Here is a 23,093-nt window from a genome sequence, read left to right on the forward strand (position 1 = left end):
AAACATCAATGGAAAAAATGTCCTCGGGTGAGGATTAACCAAAATAACACACAAAAATAAAACACACAAAAAATCCCCAAAGCATGGATTATTATTTTTTAAAATACATTTTTATTTATTTCAGAGAGGAAAGGAGAGGGAGAGAGAGAAATACCAATGATGAGAGAGAATCATTGCTAGGCTGCCTCCTGCATGCTCCCTACCAGGGATCGAGCCTGCATCCAGGCATATGCCCTGACTGGGAATCAAACCCTGACCTCCTGGTTCATAGGCCGACACTCCTGGATTATTTTTAAATCTCAGATTTCCAGAGTAACAAGAACATATAGAAAATGCATTATACTAAAATTTATTAAATGCCAGGCATCCTTCTAGGAGCTTTGAATGCATCAGAAACTAAACAGTTATCTCTGACATAGAGCTTTCATTCTAGTTTGAGCAATACAGTAAAGAAACAAACAAACAAAAAACTATAAATAGTAAGTTATAGTATATTAATGTGATTGAATATATAAAAAGGAAGAGCAGAGTAATGGGAATTGTGTGTTAGCAAAAAATTTTCATAAAGAGTTTTAAAGAGAATGAATAGTTGTCAGAGTATACCTTGGTTGGATATAGTTTGCTTCATGCCTTTTTGATGTAATTTATTTATAAATTTTAATATATTAGGAAATGTATAGTGCTTGATAAATTGCTTCAACTTTGCTGTGTGTGCTACAAAGTCAAAACACCTTTTGTCCTATAAACAACTCTAAGCAATTATTTTGTCCTAAAATATTTGTATTTAATAGCTTTTCTGAGCAATCTACTCTGTTTCAGAAAATGGGTTGTCAGAAATTTAAGTCATAATAGGTATAACACAGATGAAAAGTTTATGCAGACCAGTGAAGGATCATAGATTTATGAAAACAAGAAAATATTTCATTTCAGATTGCAGTACTTAAAAGTACATCCTATATAATAAAAGCCTAATATGCTAAATGTCTGGCCAACTGGTCGGCTGTTCAACCAATCAAAGCATCCTATCTAATAAAAGACAAAAAGGGTAATTAACTGTACCTTCGCTACGCTTCCCATTGGCTAATCAGGGTGATATGCAAATTAACTGCCAACAAAGATGGCGGCTAATTTGCATATGCAGGCGCCAAGCGATGGAGCGAAGCCTGCTGGCCCTAGGCAGGTGCAGTGAGCGAAGGCTGGTGTGGCAAGCGAAGAGCAAAGCCCGCAAAGAGCTAAGCCCCTCACCCGCCACACTGGCAAAGCCGCTGGGGCCCGCGCGGCGGGTGCAGAGCTAAGCGCTGAGCCTGCCACGCTGGCTTCGCCCCCGGGGACCTCACGGCGGGTGCAGAGCTAAGTGCTGAGCCCGCCGCACCGGCTCAGCCCCCGGGGCCCCAGCGGCCAGTGCAGATCAAAGTCTGCTGTGCCGGCCCCTCTCAGGCGAATAGCGAAGGCCTGGGTTCCGGGCGCCGGAGGAAAACGGGTGTCAGCAGCCAGTGGAAGGGGCCCCCAAGGGGACCCAGACTGCGAGAAGGCACCGGGCCTTTAGTAATATGCTAATGATATGCTAAGGCCGCTCAACCACTTGCTATGACATGCACTGACCACCAGGGGGCAGACGCTCCGACCTGTAGATTAGCTTGCTGCTGGGGTTCGGCCGATCGGGACTGAATGAGATGGGCTGGACACGCCCTGGAGCCCTCCCGCGGTCCCTTCCCAGCTGGCCAACCTCCCTCGTCCCTCCCCGGCCCTGATCATGCACCAGTGGGGTTCCTTGGCCTGGCCTGCACCCTCTCGCAATCTGAGACCCCTCAGAGGATGTCAGAGAGCTGGTTTTGGCCCGATCCCACAGGCTAGGTCGAGGGACCCCACTGGTGCACAAATTTGTGCACTGGGCATCTAGTAATACAATAAAGATCTAAAGCCTACTCAGGAATTTAGAAAGATTTCAGTTAGAGAAATATATCCAGAGAAAATTTAGATAAGTAAAAGAATCTCAAGACTTAACTCTCTCTTAGAAGAAGTAATCTTATATTTTTATCAGGCACATTATTCTGAAATTTTTGATAGGTACCCAACTGAAGAATATAAGTAATAGTGTGTCAGTCCCTAATGATGCTATGTAGTGAATAGACCTACTTCAGGACTGCAGTTGAAAGGAACACTGTTTCACTTTTAGTCTATATTTCTTTGAATTTCCCTGTCCTATATCCCTCCTGGTATTCTTAAGGTCAGTTAAGCACAGTAAATAATCTTCACTCAGCAAGCAATCCAAATTACCATCTTCCCATCCGACGGAGCTAATAAATTCTAAGCAAACTCTAAACTCTTTGTGAAGCATCCCTAATGGCTACCTCACTGGACTGAAGAGCTTTTGGAAGCAAAATAAAATAATCATTTAAAGCTGAATGTTTTTGGATAAAGGTGACTAGGTCAACACTAAATTTAAAGACAGTTTGAGAGACATTTTTTAATGGCACTTAGAAATTATGGCTAAAGGTCAGGCTGTTACATGTGATGTTGCTCAGATCCTTTGATGCTAAAGGTCTACAACTGACTTATGTGTAAGATATATTTTTTAAAACATTAACTGTGATTTAAAGTAGCAAGAGACAGTGTTCAGGCCAGGGAAAATAAAGTCCCCTTCCCCAGTTTTTCGGTTGAAATGGTTTGAGTTCAGGAATTTTATTGAACCTGAAAAAAAATTATTAATAGCTGTCTCAACAAAGGGAAATAGGGAAGCTTGCCCCTGTCAATTCCTGCTTAGGAGTTTCTGAGATATTTTGAGATCGCAAGAAAACTGTGGGTGAAACCCATACCAATTAGAGATCTTGTGTGTTTGGAACCACTTAAAAATGCTGCGCAGGGCTCAAAGGAATTAGCAAAGCCTGCCACAGTATAGCTGCATTATTAATCTCCACAGAGAATAGACACCAGATGTTCACACTGCCCAAAGGACCCCTCAGTGCTCTTGACAGTCTTTAGTCATTATGTCCTTTATATAGATTCAAATGTCTGAAATGCTGATGGGTGATAAGGCTATGTGGTTTCTCCATATGAAATTATTAATAATCAGTTTGAAGAAATGCACTATTTTAGATAGGCAAGAAAATAACCATATTGACTTTGATACTTTTAAAAATTGCCTGAAGCGAGCTGCAGAGATTCTTTGCCTATTTAAAAAAATTTTTTTTTGATTGCCTAGTGATGGCATATCCAAACTAAGTGACAATCTTTTGAGCAAGTCTAATTTTGTTGTTAAATAATAAAACATGATATTTTGTTAATTAATTTATTCAACAAATACTCGCATGAGCTACGGGTTGAGGATACAGTGGTAAACAAAGCAATCGTGGTCCCCTGGAGCTTAGTGAGAGAAGCAGACATTAGTTTAAAATTGCCCATATAAGTAAGTAATTGCAAATTGTGATGCGTTCTTTGATGCGAAAGGACTGGCGGCTGTGAACATGTTTAACAGATCAAACTGACCTAAAATTAAAGGTCTGGATTCATTGATCAACCTTATTTATTGAGGACCTACTTTGTGCCCCAAAGCAAAACAGATTTCCATGGTCATTTAAAACATTACACACATGATTCACAGTCTGGTAGGCCAGAGGGTATTACAACCAACAACAACCAACAACTTAAAAATAAACTGATGATAAAAAGAGATTCCAGGGGTGGAATTTTATTTTAGTTGTCTAGTCTTTCTTCAACTATAGCTTCTGTTCAACATCCTAAGGAACATTCGAGTAATGCTTAAAATGTTAGCATGCCTGAATATTTTCACATCACTCATTTTATTGCACAATTTTCATTAGAAAAGTAATATACAGACTTTCACATCTGTATATTTAGCCAGGGCCTTACTTCTGAGCCCAAATATTCCTTTGCCTCTTAGATAGTTCCGCACTAACCTGATTTAATTATTTTCTCTGAAAAAGAAATGTATGATCAGTGTGTTCCAGCTGGAAACCCAGTAGGAATTTTGACGCTGTCCTTCTCCGTCACTCCCCACAGGTCCCTCAGTCAGCAGCATCAAATAATTCCGCTCTTAATCTCTCTATAATCTCTTCCCTCCTTTCCAGTCTCATTGCAAATGCCTTCATTTATAGCTTCACCAATTCTGTTCCCATATATGGTCTTCCCTCTGATATACCTGTTTTTATCCTCCCTCTTATCCCCTACCCTCTGGCTGCCCCACAAGCCATCTTCCTAAAACAGAAGTCTGATCATATTACTAGTCTGCTTAAAAGCCTTTGGGTGGCCCCAATCATCATGACATCTAAATGGCTACTGCCATTTAGAACCACTGGGTTGCTTTGACAACAAGATGAAAAAGCAAGGTAGCTAGTAGCCAAAATAAAATCAATGCTTGAATAGTACATTGCACTCAAATGTTATTAGCATTTCTTATCTTCATGAATATTTAGAGTCTGCAGATCTATGCTAATTCATATATATATATATACTCTCTTTGCTTTTTAAGATAAGTATTTAAGTACTGTTTTTATTTGAGGTACTGGCTAATAAAGCTGAAGGAAGCATGGGAGAATGTTTGCCAAAACCAATGATTTTTTTTTGTCGTTATTACTATTACACTATTTTTTTGACTGGAATAGTTTGCCTCTTGAGACTGTTGCTTGTTTGCAGTAATGAAATGATGTCATCAGCATTTAAGGGGATACTTGTCCTTATATTTGCAATGGCAGCAGTACAGAAATACAATAAATTCTCAAACTGTATCCAACAATCAAATGGAGTGCTGAAAAGTAGTCCAAGACATTTTTTCCCACCGCACCAGTCAGGGAATAGACTATCTGGATCTGCCTTGATTCTGACTCAGAGGCCATTGCGGATGTCGTATAATGTAAGTGTTAATCTCATACACTTAGCCCATAATCACTTTGTAAGCAGAGTCGAGTCTGAGCCAGTTAAAGTTGCTAAGCCTTACATTGATTTTGGTATTTTTATCAGTAAGGTAAAAAATAATATAATTGTGGTTAGCAGAAAAATTATGGAGCCTGAAATCTGTTGCCTCCTCCCATAAAATATTAGATCAAGAGAGTAAAATCTGCACTTTATTAAAAAGAAATCTCAGCTTCCTGTCCAGAGTGATAGACTGAACATACATGTTTGTTTCCTTTTCTCTCAAGAGACCCCTTTAAAGTGAGAGCAAGAAAAACAAGAAAAGAGGAGGAGGAGGAGGAAGAAGGGGTGGAGAAGAAGAAACACATTGCAAAGGGAGCTGGATGGGGGGCAGGGGGTCTTAAGCAGTCAAGAAATTTTAACCAATTTTTCCAAAGGGGAAAAAAAGGCTGGAAATGCATTAATGGGTACAACTGATGAAAGAAATCTGTAGCCCAAAATACATACAACCGTTGTTGCAGAGACTCCCAGCAGGATTCTAACGAGGCTCAGAGAACAGATCCGCAGCAAGGTGTTTAAATTAAAGTCTAGCCCTAGTTGGTCTGGCTCAGTGGATAGAGCGTCGGCCTGCAGACCAAAGGGTCCTGGGTTCAATTCTGGTCAAGGGCATGTACCTTGGTTGCAGGCTCCTCCCTGGCTTGGGCCTTGGTCAGGGCTCGTGCAGGAGGCAACTAATCCATGTGTTTGTCTCACATCTATGTTTTTCTCTGTCTTTCCCTCTCTCTTCTACTCTCCATAAAAATCAATGGAAAAATATCCTCAGGTGAGGATTAACAACAACAACAACTAAATAAATAATAAATGAAAGTCTAAAGAACAGCTAGACTAGTTTTACGTCTTCTTCACTTCATTTTTTAAAATTTATTTTTTCAATTTTCCAGATTTTAAAAAATTGCATTTATTCAGGTGACATTGGTCAATAAAATTATATGGATTTCAGGTGTACAATTCTGTAATACATCATCTGTATGTTGTATTGTGTGTTCACCACCCCGAGGCGAGTCTCCTTCATCACCATTTATCCCCTCATACCCTCTTCTACTTCCCCCCACCATTTTCCTCACATTCATATTTAGAATGACAGATCATCAGTTATTCACAGAAAAAAGTAACTGGAACACTACTCTCCTCAGATATTAAACAGCCTGTGGGGTAGAATTGGGGCTGCTATGGGGGTGTAGTACTCCAGAGTAAGCCATTCCCCAGTCAGATATTCAGGGAACCTGAGGACAAACACATGTCCACCAGCAAACAATGACAATGTTGCCAGAGCTGCCAGGCAGCTTTTCTGTTCAGAGTTGAAACAGGACCTTAAACAGACCCTCATGATACCAACAGCAGAGAAAACCTACAAAGCTGCATAAATAGAAATGGTCAATCAAGGATCACCAGAGATATATAAAGAAAATCAAAAGCATGAAAGACAAAAACCAAGATAAAGAGAATAACTGCCTCAGAGGAGGCAGAGATATTTTAGAGAATAATAGAAAAACTCAAATCAAACAACTCTTATTCATATTCTCTCTAATTCAATCCATAATAATAAAAGTGTAATATGCAAATCGACCGAATGGCCAAACAGCAGAAAGCCCATCCAGACGACCATGTTATGATACGCATTGGTGCTGGGCCAGCCAAGGTGGGTGCGATGTGATTGGTCAGGGGGGCCCGCCATCACCCCATGATTGCCCCGCAGAGGGAGATCCAGGCCACCGGCCAGCAGGGCGATCAATTTGGGGGGCTCCGCGATCGCCCTGCAGAAGGAGGCCCAGGCCACTGACCGGCGGGCTGCGGTGGGTGGGTGGGACCTTTCTCTGCAGGGCGATCGATCGTGGGGCTCCCAGACTGCAAGAGAGCGCGGGCCGGGCTGAGGGACCCCCCCCACCCCTGAATGCACAAATTTTGTGCACTGGGCCTCTAGTATCAAATACTAACATTTGAAATATTTCAATTATAAAATAAGGTGATGCTGTAAAAACAAACAACTAGAGACCACAAATAATGTAAAAAAAAATAAGTTGCCAAAAGATACTTGTGATGCAATGCCATTTATATAAATTTTAAAACATTTTATGGACATAGACATTGTAGAAAATCAATGAAGCAAGTGTGGAGATGGTACATAAGCAATTATCCTTGGAGCAGCAGGAGGTGTAGAGTAAGGGGGAAGATTGGAGGCAGACCTGGCTATAATTTTAACATTTTATTTAGAAAAAGAGAAAAATCTGTAGCAACTATAGAAAAAAATACTATCATCTGTTAAATCTGGATACCTAATATCTGTTCAATCATGAATACTTATTATACAGGGTGGGGCAAAAGTAGGTTTACGGTTGTATGTGAAACAGTTTATTCTTGTGTTATTATTTATTAACTAGAGGCCTGTTGTATGAAAAGATTCATGCAATAGGCCTTCCCTTCCCCTTGCTGCTGGCACTGGTTTTCCTCTGGCACCCGGGACCCAGGCCTTCACTCCGGCCGGAGCTGCCTTCAAGCCTTCGCTGCCCTGCCCGGCTGCCCCGGATCGGGTCACACACAGGACACCCGGGCGGGCCGGCCGATCGCTGCTGCCCCGCCGGCTACCCTGGGTCAGGTCGCACACAGGATGCCCGCCGCCCCAGGTCGCAGATAGTAGGCCCGGATGGCGGTGGGGCAGGCGGGATGGCACCGTCCCACCCTGCCTGCAGTATGCAAATTAGCTGCCATCTTTGTTGGCGGTTAATTTGCATATCGCGCTGATTAGCCAATGGGAGGCGTAGCGAAGGTATGGTCAATTACCATGTTTGTCTATTATTAGATAGGATTATTGCATTATTTTCCATATGAACAATCATAAACCTACTTTTGTCCCACCCTATAGTCTGTATACTTTTACATATGCTTGAAATATTTGTAATTAAAAATCAAAAATTAAAATGTTGAATTACAGAAAAATTTTGGACAATTATATAATAAAGTCATGGTTCAAACAAAAGACAAAAAATATGATGTGCTTTTTAATACGTGATGCAGTGTGTGAAAGGGAAATCTGTTTGACTTTAGGCAGCCTGGGATTATGACAATTGGAAATATAATCCCAGGACTCCTGAGCTTTGCATATAGCCATAATGATATGAATGCTGTTGACTAGTTTTTTATTCTTATCTTATTGATTACTGATGTCCCCCATTTACCCCTTTTTAGCTCCCCTCCACCCAGCCCCTACCCATCCCCAGGCCTTCCTCCCCCCACTCCACCCGTTTACTAGTTTTCAGTTCCTTAGAATCAATCTGCGTAAGGGCAGAGAAACCTTCATTATAGTTGGGCACTGGGATGGGGGTGGGAGGAGGAATCAATGGAGGGAAGATCAGGGTGGAGTGGACAGTCAAATGATATGAAGACATAAGATACCATACCTTTATTTGTTCGTCAGAGAGCTTTTTGCAACACCTCTTATGCTGCAGGCACTATTTTACGTCATTGGCAATACAGTGGAGGAGAAAATAGACAGACTACCTGCTCTTATATTTTACCTCAAGGTGCAGACATGACCAAACAAGATTTGAAAAGAATTAAAAATAATATAACTATCAAAAATTGGAAGGATAACGGAAGATTAGTCTAAGTACTGGGTGTCCCCAAAATATATACACACTTTGGATGATTATAAAGTCAGTGTTTATTAACATACAGTTCATTTTCAAAATTTAAAAGAATCTACAGAAATGAATAGTTATTTTTGTCAATGCCTGTTCTCAAACTGATGACTGTTCTGGTCCAGGCACTGCTGATTGCGCAAAGCAATGGAATTGCATAAATCAGGAATCATTTAGCTTGGTATATGTGTGCCCTTAATTCGTTGAAAACCGTCAACTTTATCTTTTATGTACCCCCATAAAATAAAGTCTAGTGGCACTTTAGGATAAATTTCTTTGTTCAAAGCTTAGTCTGGCTTCACCCATTATTTCAAATCAGTTAAACCAGAAAAAGAGTGAAAATTAAGTGAGTTATCAGCTGTTAAAGTGTGTACACATTTTTTTGAGACACACTATGTGAATTCTAAATCTTCATCGTTCAAAAGAGGGAATCAGTTTATAATGTTAAAACAGTACTGTCCAATAGTGGCAGTTTCTGTGTCTGTGGAAATGATAATAGACACATTCTGTATCTGCATCTGTGTTGTGCAAGAGAGGAGCCACCACATACATGTAACCATTGAGAACTGGAAGTGCAATTTTATTTAATTTTAATTAGTTTAAATTTAAATTGGGACATGTGGCTGTATTGGACAGTACAGGTTTAAAATGAAGGCATGAAGAGAGCAGCATAAACATATTTTTTAAAAAATATATTTTATTGATTTTTTACAGAGAGGAAGGGAGAAGGATAGAGAGTTAGAAACATCGATGAGAGAGAAACATTGATCAGCTGCCTCCCGCACACCCCCTACTGGGGATGTGCCCACAACCAAGGTACATGCCCTTGACCAGAATTGAACCTGGGACCCTTGAGTCCGCAGGCCGATGCTCTATCCACTGAGCCAAACCGGTTAGGGCACATAAACATATTTTTAAAGAAATAGAAAACCTGTTAACATCATTGTCTGCAGGGGTAGGGAGAATTGGAAGGGAAGAATTCACTGAGTCATTTGCAGTATATGATTTTCTATTACATGTATGTATTTGGTTGATTACTACTTAGACTTTTGTGTCTTTGAGGGGGAATAGAGAAGCATCCTTTAAAAAATGAGATAAAAGTTATGCTTGAAGTGAATAATTGGTTAAGAATCAGGCCTCTAAGCTTCAAAAAATTATTTTAGCAAGGGTTCTTCATAGAGAGTTTTATTATTTGGCTTGAGGTAGTTAATAAGGTGAATTGTGTGAGATGAACACATTCTGGCTTCAGAGAAACGAAAAACTACACATTTTGAAATATGGTCGTGGAATTATAGAGCTGTGAGAATTGGTATACACATAAAAATATAGATCTGCAAATCTCCAGCTAGTCTAATCAAAACCATACTGAAATGTGTGCCCTCCGTATTAAACCATCACCCAGGCCTGAGTGGGATTCACTGTGCTCAAGCTTATTTTGCATTTGAAGATAACAAAATATTTGTAATCACATTTCAATCCAATGAATTCTTTGGTCTTGGGTCCTTTCTGCTATGTTCTACTGATGGTTCATGTAACCAACTTCCTGAGGTTTCTAAGTTTTTATTTGGGGGTTTAGGAGATGTAGGAGAAATGAAGGTGTATGGATAACAATCCTTGTTAAATCAGAGTAGGAGAACCAGGGCCGCATTTTCTAGACATGGTACAGATGGAATTGGCTTCAACTTGTTTATAATCTGTTGCTGGTTTTAACAAGTTCAAAGATTTTTTGAAAGGAAATAGGAAAAAGTTGGGCTAGAGAGTTGACGAAGTTTTTCTCAGGAGGCAGTTGGAGTGAAACATTTAAAAATTGTCTGCCCTAGCCAGTTTGGCTCAGTGGATAGAGCGTCAGCCTGCAGACTGAAGGATCCTAGGTTCAATTCTGGTCGAGGGTACATGCCTGGATTGTGGGCTTGGTCGCCAGTGGGGGGGGGGGCATGCAGGAGACAGCCAATCAGTGATTCTCTCTCATCATTGATGTTTCTATCTCTCTCTTCCTCTCACTTCCTCTCTGACATCAATAAGAATATATTTTTAAAAATTGTCAATAGAACACTACTTGTGGAGAGCTGTGTCGTTATTCAACTTTGGGCTCAAGCAGACTCAGAACAGCTTGAATTATGCCACATTATGAGTGAGAGGGAATGCTGCTTTCTACTGCAATTAAAAAAAATCATTCTAGTGTAGATGTCAGCAAGCACCCGGAATCTAGTGTTATAACTAACTGGATCACTTGCTCATACATATGAGATGCAAATGCATATAGTTTGGATGTGTTTCACATTTTACCAGCAGTATTGTTATGTCTGCATATTGATTTGGCCTGATGGTTGGATAAAATTTCAGCAGAACTGCCATATTCCAGCGTGTCTGCTTTAGTTGAAGTACTTGTATTTACTTGTATCCAGAGATGAGAATTCTTCGAGGGGGGAAGCTATTTGTTGAATATAAGATATTCTTGATAATAATAAGTTAACATCTTTAAAAGTACAGTTTACATTGTAATATGCCCAAAGCCAGGCTCATCTAGTAGAAACAAAGGGATGTGTTGGGGGTGGGATGAGCCAACTGTTTATACAGGTTTTCAATCGGCTTTTATTTTAAAAAAGTGCATGGAATGCATCCAAAGCTAATAATGTTTTGTTAGATGAGAAGACCAAAAGGGAAATCCTAAAGAAAGGAGGATGGATGATCTTTCTTTAATGTCAGAACTGACATAAACACCGCCCCCCTTTGCTCAAGATAGTTTTCTCAACAAGACCCAGATTGCTTCAGTCTTTGCCTATCATCCTTTGAAGCACTTTCCTTATTAGTAGGAGTGGGGGCAGGGTTTCCTTTGAGGATTTTTACAGCAGTGAAGAGTTCCTCCTTTAAATATTTTCACATGATGAGGGAATTCCGCTTTCAAAGTGCTGTCATCACGTGGCTTCTCCGCCATGAGACACTTTATTCCTGCATGAAGGGCCTTCTTAGTTTGATTGTCAGTAAGGACTTACCTTTCTGATGGATTCCCTTTCTGTAGAGCTGCGCTTTCTTGAGAGACCTAGCAGAAGAACTCAGCATTCTCTTGCATTAACCTCATTGGTGAAGTTGACCAGGATTCTCTTTTGAAATGTGTTCATTTCATCACGTGGGGTTATAGTCCTCAGCATGGTTTCCCTTGTCAGTCTCCACTAATGAAGATTGGGGTGACAGGTTGAATATTCCATCGTGAAAACTACGTTACTAATATGGTGAAAAGGGACACTCTGAATTTGAAGGAGTTTCGAAATGTCCTATATTTTTAAGAGACTCTTACGATGTTTAAATAACACAATGGTAAACAACAAATAATTCAAGTGCCGACAGTTTTCCTGGAAACATTGAATTCTTTTGAGAACCTCGATTCTGTTCTTCAATATAGTCTTCTGGAAAATTCTATAAATATTTAATTCATGGTTACAAAATGTATTGCTGTATGGTTTACTAGCTCATTGGAAAGCAGTTTACTTCCCTCCCCAAAATCTTTAGTCAGCAATGATTCACAATTGTTAGGAAAGAATTAGTATTAAGAAACCCCAAATAGAATGGGCAGTTTTCTCAACAGTATTGCCTAAGGGTGAACTTTTAAGTCTTTGTGGTGGTTCTAGATAAATGATTTGAAGCTTATCCATGTCCCAACCTCCATTGCATCATTTACATCATTACTCTTGGACTTGCCCTTTGAACAGTTTGGTCATTAGAAGGTGAGAAAATCAGTATAGTTTTGGATGCATTCATTATCTGCATCTACCTCGAAGCTCCTAAGTGTAACAGTGTAACTCACCAACTAATCCAGACACAGCCTTAAACATATTTCTTAAAAACTGCCACCTCCTTCCTGCTAGAGTTCAAATTAATGAGCTCAGCCTTGCGCTGAGGAAGAAGGTGGAACATCAGGAGAGAGCCCTGCACTGAAGTCAGAATACCCATATTCTAGTTTTGGCTCTGGCACTACTGCTGTGTAACATTGGCGAATAACTTACCCTTCTGTTCTCCTCCCTCCCCCCAAATGCTGTAGGTGAGTGACCTAAATGATCTTCCTGTTTTTACCATTCTAAATAAATAATAAGCCTATTTCACCTACATAGAGAGGCTTCATTATATAATGATTGAGCCAAGTTGCATACTCCAGTGAGAAACTGGCGTTGGTATTTCTTAATCTAGTTGGTCAATAAAGTAATATGATTATATTTTCTCTCTCCTGTGAATCTCTGTGAGGTAGCATAATTATTCATCCCATTATTTTGTTTAAGGCTCATTGGAAATCAAGTTAATAAACATTTCAGCTGTTGATGAGCCAGACTCTGCCTTAGGAGTGCTCACCACAGCGTCAGGGAGGAGAGCATGCAAACACATCACAAATCCAGTGAGATGAGCAGAACAAGAGACGAGTTATATATGATGCAGGGATGTATGTGGGGGGGTGGTGTAGAGGCATCTTTATGGTAAACTAAAATCAAAACAGCACTCCTAATTCTTTACCTGTTTTCTATTGAATCAGTTATGTCCCCTCATAATATTAGTTGTCATAGACTGCAATCAAATGAATTATGACATGGGAGGTTACAAAATACAGAATGTTCTCTTTCTTTTCATAAATAAAATTTTTTTTCAATGGCCTCAGGCATCACCATTAAATTCCTCTTTACTAGCTATTGGCACTTCAGTCACTGAACAGAGAACACCTAAGTGTGTCAAGTAATCGCTATAAACCAAATACTTTCACCTAGAATATGTTCAGATTCTCCCCAGAATTTAGACAATAGGGAAAATTGAGTTTTCTAGAGGATGCTGGTGTGTCTTAGCATAATTAAATTTAGGGGAATGTTATAAGTAGAAGGGTAAAGTTTTCCTGGTGATTTGCAGTAATCTTGAACTCAATCAAGGAACTAGAAAGTGTTCACAGTCTCGGGGTTAAATCTAGCGCTGACTATGAAAGCTATATTGTTGTGTTGTGGGGGATGGAGAGCTTGGGAGGGAGTTTCTTATAACATTTTGGCCTGAGCTAATTTGTTTTGTTTGAAACTGGAAATCATATTGTTGAAATTTGCATTCTGTTTTCTTTCAATAGGTTTTTAAAAAGTTTCCTCCTTTCTGTAGGAATAAATTTGGCTTCTGAAAAAGAAAAAAAAATTGCACCAGCAATTCAACAACATTGCACCTCTTTCATCATTTTGGGGATGCAGGCTTCAGCTCAGTAACTCCCGACATATTTTCTGGAAACATGTAAAAACATGCCCATAAGTACTGAACATAAAACCTGACTTTACACTCATAAACATTTGTATAATCTTATGGTCCATAAGTACTGAACATAAAACCTGACTTTACACTCATAAACATTTGTACAATCTTATGGTCCATTTACCATTGAGTTTCTTAAAGCTGTGCGCATATTTTAAAAGTCATTAGAATAAATGAAAACTGGAACAAGATGCTATTTGAGAGAAGGTGCTACACAGAAATGCTGAAGAACACTGTTCTATGACTTTCTCCTATGAAATGAGCAATGAGCAAGCCTCCTGCCCCCCAAATAGATAGAAGCAACGCTTTCCAGGTATCCCCATCCCAGAAAATTAAGTATTCCTTTTTTTGTATTTTAACCATCCAAACTAAGTGATGAAAAAGCATATTTCCTAAAGAATCGTGGATAGTTGAAAAGTCAACATCCAGACCCATTGGATTGTATGTTGGAAAATGGCACATTGTAAGGCTCATAGTGCCTCAGGGCCTTGCCCACTGACCCTGAAGGTAAATGAGGGAGGAGAAAGTGGTGAGAGAGAGCTTTATAAGTCCAGGGATGCTCAAGAAAACTACTAGATGGTCTAAGAATGTCTCATGAAACAGAAAAATCCCAATGCAACTGTAATCTGAGTGTGAGGAAAAGGTTCTTCTTAAAAAAGAGTTGTACTCTTGCAAAATATATTAGCCATCAACTTTTACCTTTTCTTTTTTCAAGTTGAAAAAGGTAAACATGATTCTTGCATTCTAACCCAAGGCTTTGTTTCTCTCCTCTCTCTGGTTTGGGTCTTGTGCCCGCTCTGCCCCAGGTTGGCCTTCGTTCCACGATGTGATCAGTTCTGACGCAATCACACTCACCGACGACTTTTCCTACGGGATGCACAGGGTGGAGACGAGCTGCTCTCAGGTCAGTTCCCTCCCTCCCCTGAAACCCAGGGCCCATGCTGCATTGCACACACTCCCAAGATGCCTAGCTTTGCTAAATACAGCAACAAAGCCAAGTGAACAGCTGTCTCAAAAGGAGCAGACGACCACAGCGAAGTCTCTGTGTATCTTAAGGGTACCTGTCTTCATGTGTTTAGCGAGTCTAATTACATGCCAGTTATTGGCTTCAACATGATTAGACAAAATCATTGGTAGGAAAAATCATTGTCAGTGGACTCAATAAAGCATGGGCCATGCTTAGGACATATGAAGACTTCATTCCGTGGCCTTACGTCATCCGATGTTTAGGTCCTCCTCTCCCTGGGGTTGGTTCTGTGCACTCATTGTTCAGTCATCTTACCTCTAATGGTAATGATCTAAACACAGTGAACAGAGACCCCATCAACAGCTTTCTTTGGGTGGGTGTGAGGAGGGAGGACGGAGACTGGCTGTAGGAAGAGGAAATTCAATGGTAGGCTGTATGAGTGCAGAGTGGGAACACGGGCTATGGTAATTTCTTCCCTGCTTCTCCAAGAATATAGACTGATCCTCATATCCAAGGATGTTCTAATTTGTTCCTTTTACTCTGCTCTTACCACATTTACTCTGCTGGCTCTAAGAGAGAAAATGAGGAGGCAAAAATAGTTAACCTGTCATCCCAGTCGAAAGACTTGAATATGCGGGTATCTGATGCTTAAAACTAGAGAGGTAGCTAGAACCTTCTTGCACAAAAAGTGAGAGCAACCACACATGCTATTCTGCAGTAGGGAGTCCTGTTCTTATCTGCTTTAAGTGTAATGGAAAGTCTGAGTATTGTGGCACTGAAATTCATTGATACTACTGAGTATTTCGTTGGGGGATGTCTGTTGCATATATCAAAGGTAAAGGGGGCACAGTCAGGCAGCTGTAATAGCAAAGTGATTGCCACATGGGCCTCCCTCAAAATTCTTCTACCTGCCCTTTAACCCCCTCCATCAGGCACAAGAGTTTTAGGGAGTAGGTGGCATATTTACTACCAAGTGGGGAGGGAGATTGGTTTGACCCTAAGCATCTGATGAATTTCTGTTTTCATTTTTTAAAAAAATAAGGTTGGCAAGTTTACTGTCTTCAAATATGAGAGCTACTCTCTCCTTTGAAAAGCTGACTTCTTATTTTCCAGTCACATTTCAGTTCAGTCTTGTTTCTCAAGTATGAGTCTCTAAGCAAGAAAGTGGGACTTTGTGAAGCTCGTCTCACCTCCTGAGATTGTAATTTAATTGGTTGGGACAAGGCCTGAACATCAGCATTTTTAAAAGCCCCTCTGGCCCTAACCGGTTTGGCTCAGTGAATAGAGCGTCGGCCTGTGGATTGAAGGGTCCCAGGTTCGATTCTGGTCAAGGGCATGTACCTTGGTTGTGGGCACATCCCCAGTAGGGGGTGTGCAGGAGGCAGCTGATCGATGTTTCTCTCTCATCGATGTTTCTAACTCTCTATCCCTCTCCCTTCCTCTTTGTAAAGAATCAATAAAATATATTTTAATAAAAAAATAAATAAAAGCCCCTCTGGTTAATACTCACAATAACCTTATTAGGTACATATTTTCATTCTCCTCATTTTACAGATGAGGAAATGGAGGCATAGGAGAACAATTGCACTTGCATAAATTACATAGATTTAAGAGGAGAACTGAGATTGATTTTGGGCATTTAGCAACAGAGCTCTTTATGGTGCTTAAATTGATAGAGATAGATAGATAGATTGATAGATAGATAGAAAAATAGATAGATAGATGCACCATAAACAGTCACATTGAAATAAGAAAAAGAAATCCTATGATCCCCCAGCAGTTAGTTTAATTCAGTTCAGTTTTGAATCCAACTGAATTTTAATTGATATTTTTATAACTGCCACAAAAACAAATTATGACTAAAATATTTGACAAAATAGTAACTTGATAGGATGGCACATAGTAATTTATAATTTAGGCACATACATAATACTTAGAAAGCCTCTTAGTAAGGCTAATAGCTTTTATTTTTAAAAAATCTTTATTATTGAAAGTAAGTTAATAGCCCTTCCTTCCTTCCTTCCTTCCTTCCTTCCTTCCTTCCTTCCTTCCTTCCTTCCTTCCACCTTAAAGGCTGTTAAATGACTGTTATTCTCCTTTTTCACTTCGAGCCCACTTTCAAACATTGAGCCACATGAAAACTGAATAAAAAAGGTACAGAAAAAAGTAAGGCATAAGATAACTTTCCCGAAGGCCCTACTCTCTGATGGCTTTGTGACTAATTCTTAAAATTCACAGTTGGAATAAACTTCTTTCTTTGTGCCAGCCACAGAGGTAACACTAGTAGTAATAAAGAAAAGACCATGAAGGTGACCAAAGAGAAATGAAACTCACAAACTGCCAAAATTAGACAAACTTCATAGAAGGATGTCAAGCTAACCCAGCTGTTGCTCTCAGCCTCTGGTTAAAGGCCTGGGTGACGGTTACTGTAACAGTTGGGTGAAGAACTAACACTGGCCTGTTCCCTTTCAGCTTCTTTTTCCACCGCCTTTACTTCTCATATTTAAAACGTGGCACTAGCTCAGTGGATAGAGTGTGGGCCTTCGGACTAAAGGGTCCCCAGGTTCGATTCCAGTAGGGGGCGTGCAGGAGGCAGCTGATCAATGATTCTCTCTCATCATTGATGTTTCTATCTCTGTCCCTCCCCCTTTCTCTCTGAAATCAATAAAAATGCTTAAAAAACAAACAAACAAATAAATGTGTTTGACCCTTCTTAAATGAAAGCTTAAGTTTAAAGTGAAATAAGCCAGTCAGAGAAAGACAAGTATTACATGATCTCACTCATATGTAGAATCTAATGAACAAAATAAACTGATGAACAAAATATATCCAGAGACATAGAAGCATCGAACAGACTGCAGAATCTTGGAGGGAAGGTGGAGAAGGGTAGGCATTGGGAAGAGATCAACCAAAGAACTTGTATGCATATAAGCATAACCCATGGACACAGACAATAGGGTGGTGAAGGCCTGGGGGAGAAGGGTGGAGAGGGGGCCTAAAAGGGGCTAGTGGGGCAGGGAGGGGGAGAAAGTTTTAAGTTTAAAGAGAAGAGGGAAGGAAATTTGTTCCTCTAAGGCAGCGGTTCTCAACCTGTGGGTCGCGACCCCTTTGGGGGTCGGAAAACACATATATAATTACATATTGTTTTTGTGACTAATCACTATGCTTTAATTATGTTCAATTTGTAACAATGAAATTGGGGGTCACCACAACATGAGGAACTGTATTAAAGGGTCGCGGCATTAGGAAGGTTGAGAACCACTGCTCTAAGGCATGTGTAAAAATACATGGTTTGCAAAGTAAGTTCCGAGTAGAAAATAATCGGGTTCCAACCCCAAAAATGTTTGCTGGATCCTTCCCCATGTGAACAGAGGAGGGGCCACCTGTCACACAGGTGGAGTGTGAGCTTCCTGAATTAAAGGCTGCCGGTGCCTTTCACATCCAGTTCTTTGTCTTTTAATTTGTGTTTCACACACAAGTTTATTTTCCTTTTTTACATTTCCCTTTAGTTTTCTTTTTTCCATTTTTTTCATTCGTCCTTTTTATCTTGACTTGAAAAACACACACACCAAAACTGCTTTAATGGTTTCCATACCAGAGTAACCACTTGTATTTTACTTCCCAGTTTCTCATGCTCAACATGAGTTTTCATTATCAGTTTATCTTCTTTTGCCTTCAGTTCTTTCAGTTTATGTAGTCTCTCCTCCTACTCCCAACCTCTCCCATTCTTTTGTTTTGTTTTGTTTCCTTTTTGATATGACAGGGTGTAGGAAACTCCTCTTTCTAAATATCTTGTTACATTTTTGAATTCACATGTCTTGTTCTTTCTCTGGACTGAATTGCATCGATGTTAGAGACTCTGTTAGAGGCTTGTAGCATCTCACAGACAGTCTCAGTTGGACCCAATTTGAGAACTACTTCTTTCCTTGTAGTAAAGGTGCAGTAACTAAACATGAAGACCCTTTTACTGCCAACTTATACAAATGAACTGAACTTCCATGATGAAACTGGTAAACTCAACATGCCTGCCTGGCAATATGGCGATTTTTTTTTGTTTTTGTTTTTGTTCTGTTGGTCCCTGATTCTTTTTTTTTTTCTTTTTTTTTTTTGATCCTCATTGAGGACATGCTTTAGAGAGAGGAAAGGAGAGAGAGAGAGAGAGAGAGAGAGAGAGAGAAACATTGATGTGAGAGAGAAACACCAATTGGTTGCCTCCTGTACCTACCCCAATTGGGGATCAAACTTACAACCTTTTAGTGTACGGGACGACTCTCCAACTAACTGAGCCATCCAGCCAGGGCTGGTCCCTAATTCTTCCTGTAATACTTAGGATTTTTTTTAAAAATTGTGATATGGATCACACCATGCAGTGAATTAGGCCTCATACTTGGGTAGAAATTGCAAACATGTTGGGAGCCGTAACCTACCACCTCTTTATACTACATTGTATGTTTTCCCATGTGTCCAGTGACTTCTTAGGTAACAATATTTTAGTACAATTTTATTGGGAAAGTTACGCTCAATTCAGCACTATCCTCATTTTTCATGGGAACATTGCAGTCAGGCCCTCCTATAAGGATTGCTGTGTGCGAAGCTTGGCCCACTGCTGGATCTTAGGTTGACAGCCTGGAAAACAAGCAGGGCCTCAGCAACTTCACCAGGGTTCCTGCTGGGGGAATAGGAGACACTGTTACGTTCTGATTTCTGTGGCAACCACACTTGTTTTCTTTGACTATTCTACCTACTGAATTGAGGAGTTTTATTCCAGTTAGCTCTTCCAAAGAGGATCTTTGTCTTACATTTGCTCACTTTGGGTGGGCATATGCATCTTATTGCTGGCTATAGGAATTTCCTAACAATTTTCAGTTATAAAAATTTTTCCTTAATTTTACTTAATTTACAGTTTCCAGTTAATGATAAAGCACATTGCTTCTATTCCAGTGCACTGACCACTAGGAGTAATTGTCTGACCGCTTCTCCCTAATCCTCCAACCCCAGCCTGTTAATCAGTTTTTGCCAGGAGTTTAAATTTAGTGCAGAGGTAAGATTTGCAGGGTTTATGCTGTAGTTCAGAGAAGTAAGGCCCTCCTGGAAAGGCTTCCTTCTTTCTTTCTTTTCTTTCTTTCCTTTCTTTCTTCCTTCCTTCCTTCCTTCCTTCCTTCCTTCCTTCCTTCCTTCCTTCCTTCCTTCCTTCCTTTCTTTCTTTCTTTCTAAAATACATTTTATTGATTTTTTTACAGAGAGGAAGGGAGAGGAATAGAGAGTTAGAAACATCAATGAGAGAGAAACATCGATCAGCTGCCTCCTACACACCTCTTACTGGGGATGTGCCCGCAACCAAGGTACATGCCCTTAACCGGGATCGAACCTGGGACCCTTCAGTCCGCAGGCCGACGCTCTATCCGCTGAGCCAAACCGGTTAGGGCAGGCTTCCTTCTTTAGATTAAAATTCTACATCTGAAACAAGTGGGAGACCAGTGAATCACAGAACTGTTTGTAATGATCTTTAAGGAAACCATCAGGACCCTGAGTTTACCCAAGTTGGAGTTTGTGACTGTTGCTTTTACTGCTTGAATCTATGGTAGAGCCCCCCAAGTTTGTTTCAGATCATTATTAATTTCTCCTAACTCCAAATCAACAGAAAGGTAAATATTCACCAATGCAAAGTATTTTTCAAAAGTTAAGCAGTTTTTGGTAAAACCCCAAACCTTATTAATCTTTTGCAGATGACAGTCCATATATTGCTGATGATTAAAGATGCCCATGTGTTACCATGGGCTTGCAGACGCACAGCCCATCTCTCTTTTTCTTGATCTTTCAGTACAATCATAATGCTAAACTGGTGACTTTACAGTCATTTCCTTGGCAAAAGATTACTCTCGTAAGCACAGAGGAAAAGAGCCCTACTTACACACAAGTGTCTTCAATAACGGTGGGGGCAAACAGGATACTACTGGCATAGTAAATTGCCTTTCTTCTTACAACTCTCTTCTCCTTCCCATCCTGCCCCATGTGCCCAAGTGTAAAAGCACCGCTTTGAAACTACTTCATCTTGTAGATCAAACACGTAAGAGAAGATGACAATAATAAAGCCCCAAACATCCTAGGAATAGCTGGGAGAAAACCCTCCAGGACAGTTGGAAATACATCAGTGCAGAAGTATGCAGCTATGTGGCGTGCACTGCTCGTGTTTCTTATTGCACACGAGTGGGAACTGCAGTCAGACTTTAAGGAGTTATGTTAAAATTGGTGCTCAATCACTTTTCTTTGGGGGAGGGAAGTCCTTTCCCTGGGTTCTCTCCAGGTTCCCTAGTTGCCAGCTTTTCTGAGTGGGAGGCTTAGGTGATAAAGGATTCCTGTGGGAATTTTTAAAAGTTTCCTCTTGAACAATTATCTCCTGTTTCTTCAGAATGGGAGCTAGAAGAGTGATGGTTTGTATTTTATAAAATACAGAAATCCATAATCATTTTAAAACAACCTTCAAAAAGCACACCAAAGATTCTACCCTGAAATAAATCATTAACAGCAGGTTTCTGAGATTTCTTCATCGGGCAACTAGTTTATTTCAGTTACAACCAGGTGTGCTGAGAGATCCCAACACATTGCCAGTTGGCTGGGGCCAGGGAGGCAGACCTTGCAGGCGGCTAAAGAAACAACGCATCACTGACAACTTCCATTCATCATCCCGGCTTCGGCCAGGGGTAGAAGCTGGAAAGAATGGTCTCCATGTGCGCTCTCGGGGAGGAGCCTTCAGGGCTTGCGCACTTTTAAAAGAAACCCGGCAGCCGTCTTTTATGTGAGACTGCATGTGCCTGGGAGGACACAGACAGGGCACTGTGTGCTTAGGCTTCCCTCTTACAAATGGCCTCTCTGCTTTGCAGGCAGCGGGGGTGGACAGGCGTGTGGTGGCACAGATACAAATGGACACCTTGCTGTGCTTGGACACGCTGCTCCTTTCTCAGTGATCGGAGCTCGGTGTGACTCTTGCAGAATACCTTGTGGCAAGCACTGGGATGCCATCGGTCCATTTTCACACCTTTGCTGAGGATTTCTTACCCCTCCCCAACCCATTATAGGCGTTTGCAGATGATGTAATTGCTCTTCCTAGCCCCCCTCCCAGTGTCTTTTGCCTGGGACATCGAGGGACATCTAGAGTCTGTGTTTTCCTTTCTGTTTAACCAAAAGCCTAGTTCCAGATTTAGCAAATGAAACTGCAGACCAGTAACCAGCTCCGTTCAGCAGATTAAATTACCCTAATCTGGAATTTTGACAAATGATTTGGGAAATGAGGACCCTACAAATACTCCCAAAGGCTTCAAGCCAGTCCTGATGGTGCTTTATTTCTGGAGGAAGGTAAATAGAACTGTTTTCTAAATATGTCCAGGAGATGATGAATAAAGGCAGTATTGTTTATTTTGCCCAGATAGCTGTATTCACTCATTAAAAAATAAAAACCTATCTGAGGCTTTTATGTGAAAAGTCCACCTTTCAGATGCCAAGTGATCAAAGCGCCGTGCGGCATGTGAGATCCGTAATTGTGCTCCCACGGCCACCGAGGGCACTGGCTCCTGCTGCCTGCACGCTGACTGTTCTGGCAGCAGAAATAGGTGTTTTCCTGTGTCCACTGGGGAAGCACATGGATTTTTTACCGGAGCATCTTAGCTGCTGATGCCTGAAAATTTGGCCTCAATTGTTTATAGAAAGGAAAAGCAATCTGAGCTGTCAGCCTTGATATTACCTAAACCTGCATAGAATGTGGTAAAATAATGCAAGATTTGTTTTGTAGGCCTGTTTCATATTTTCCAGGCAATAGATCAAATCAGTTCAGGGTTCATTTTTAGTTCTTTAACAAGCTGACGCAGTGTGCTGGCAGTAAAATAAGAATGCACTTTCACATGGAAGTGCCACAGAGACCAACTTGCTCTTTGTGCTATTTATTAATAACTAGAGAACCCTCAAGAATTGAGTTTAGCACTTTTGATGGGAAAACTGAGATTCTAGTTCTTTCTAGTGTAATGAGCACCATCTCCATTTGGTATCTTAGCCTTATTCCCTTGTCAATTCCTACTCTCTTTTCCCGCAATTTATAAGTGTTTTTACACAACAAACAAGCCATGAGAAGAGTGAATAAATCATCTATATGCCTTTCCTCTCAAGTTCTTCCCTAAATCTTGACTCTTCCATATGTTGGAAATGCCCTCCCCTACATACCCACTCCTTGACTTCGTGTTCTTATACCAAAGTCGCCCCAGGAAAGCCACTCCTGACCACCATACCTAAAATGGCAGCCCTCAAACCTG

General features: G+C 40.6%; 1 protein-coding gene across 1 annotated transcript in view; it reads left to right on the plus strand.

Annotated features, from left to right (window-relative positions):
- Positions 1–23,093, plus strand: part of MSRB3 (methionine sulfoxide reductase B3) — a 138,598-nt gene that overhangs the window by 111,107 nt on the left and 4,398 nt on the right. Inside the window, exon 5 of the mRNA XM_023760669.1 lies at positions 14,633–14,730. Coding sequence (XP_023616437.1) covers positions 14,633–14,730 — 98 coding nt within the window. The remainder of the gene's footprint in view (positions 1–14,632; positions 14,731–23,093) is intronic.

Source organism: Myotis lucifugus, unplaced genomic scaffold, assembly GCF_000147115.1.
Source record: "Myotis lucifugus unplaced genomic scaffold, Myoluc2.0 scaffold_189, whole genome shotgun sequence".
Classification (NCBI taxonomy): Eukaryota; Metazoa; Chordata; class Mammalia; order Chiroptera; family Vespertilionidae; genus Myotis; species Myotis lucifugus.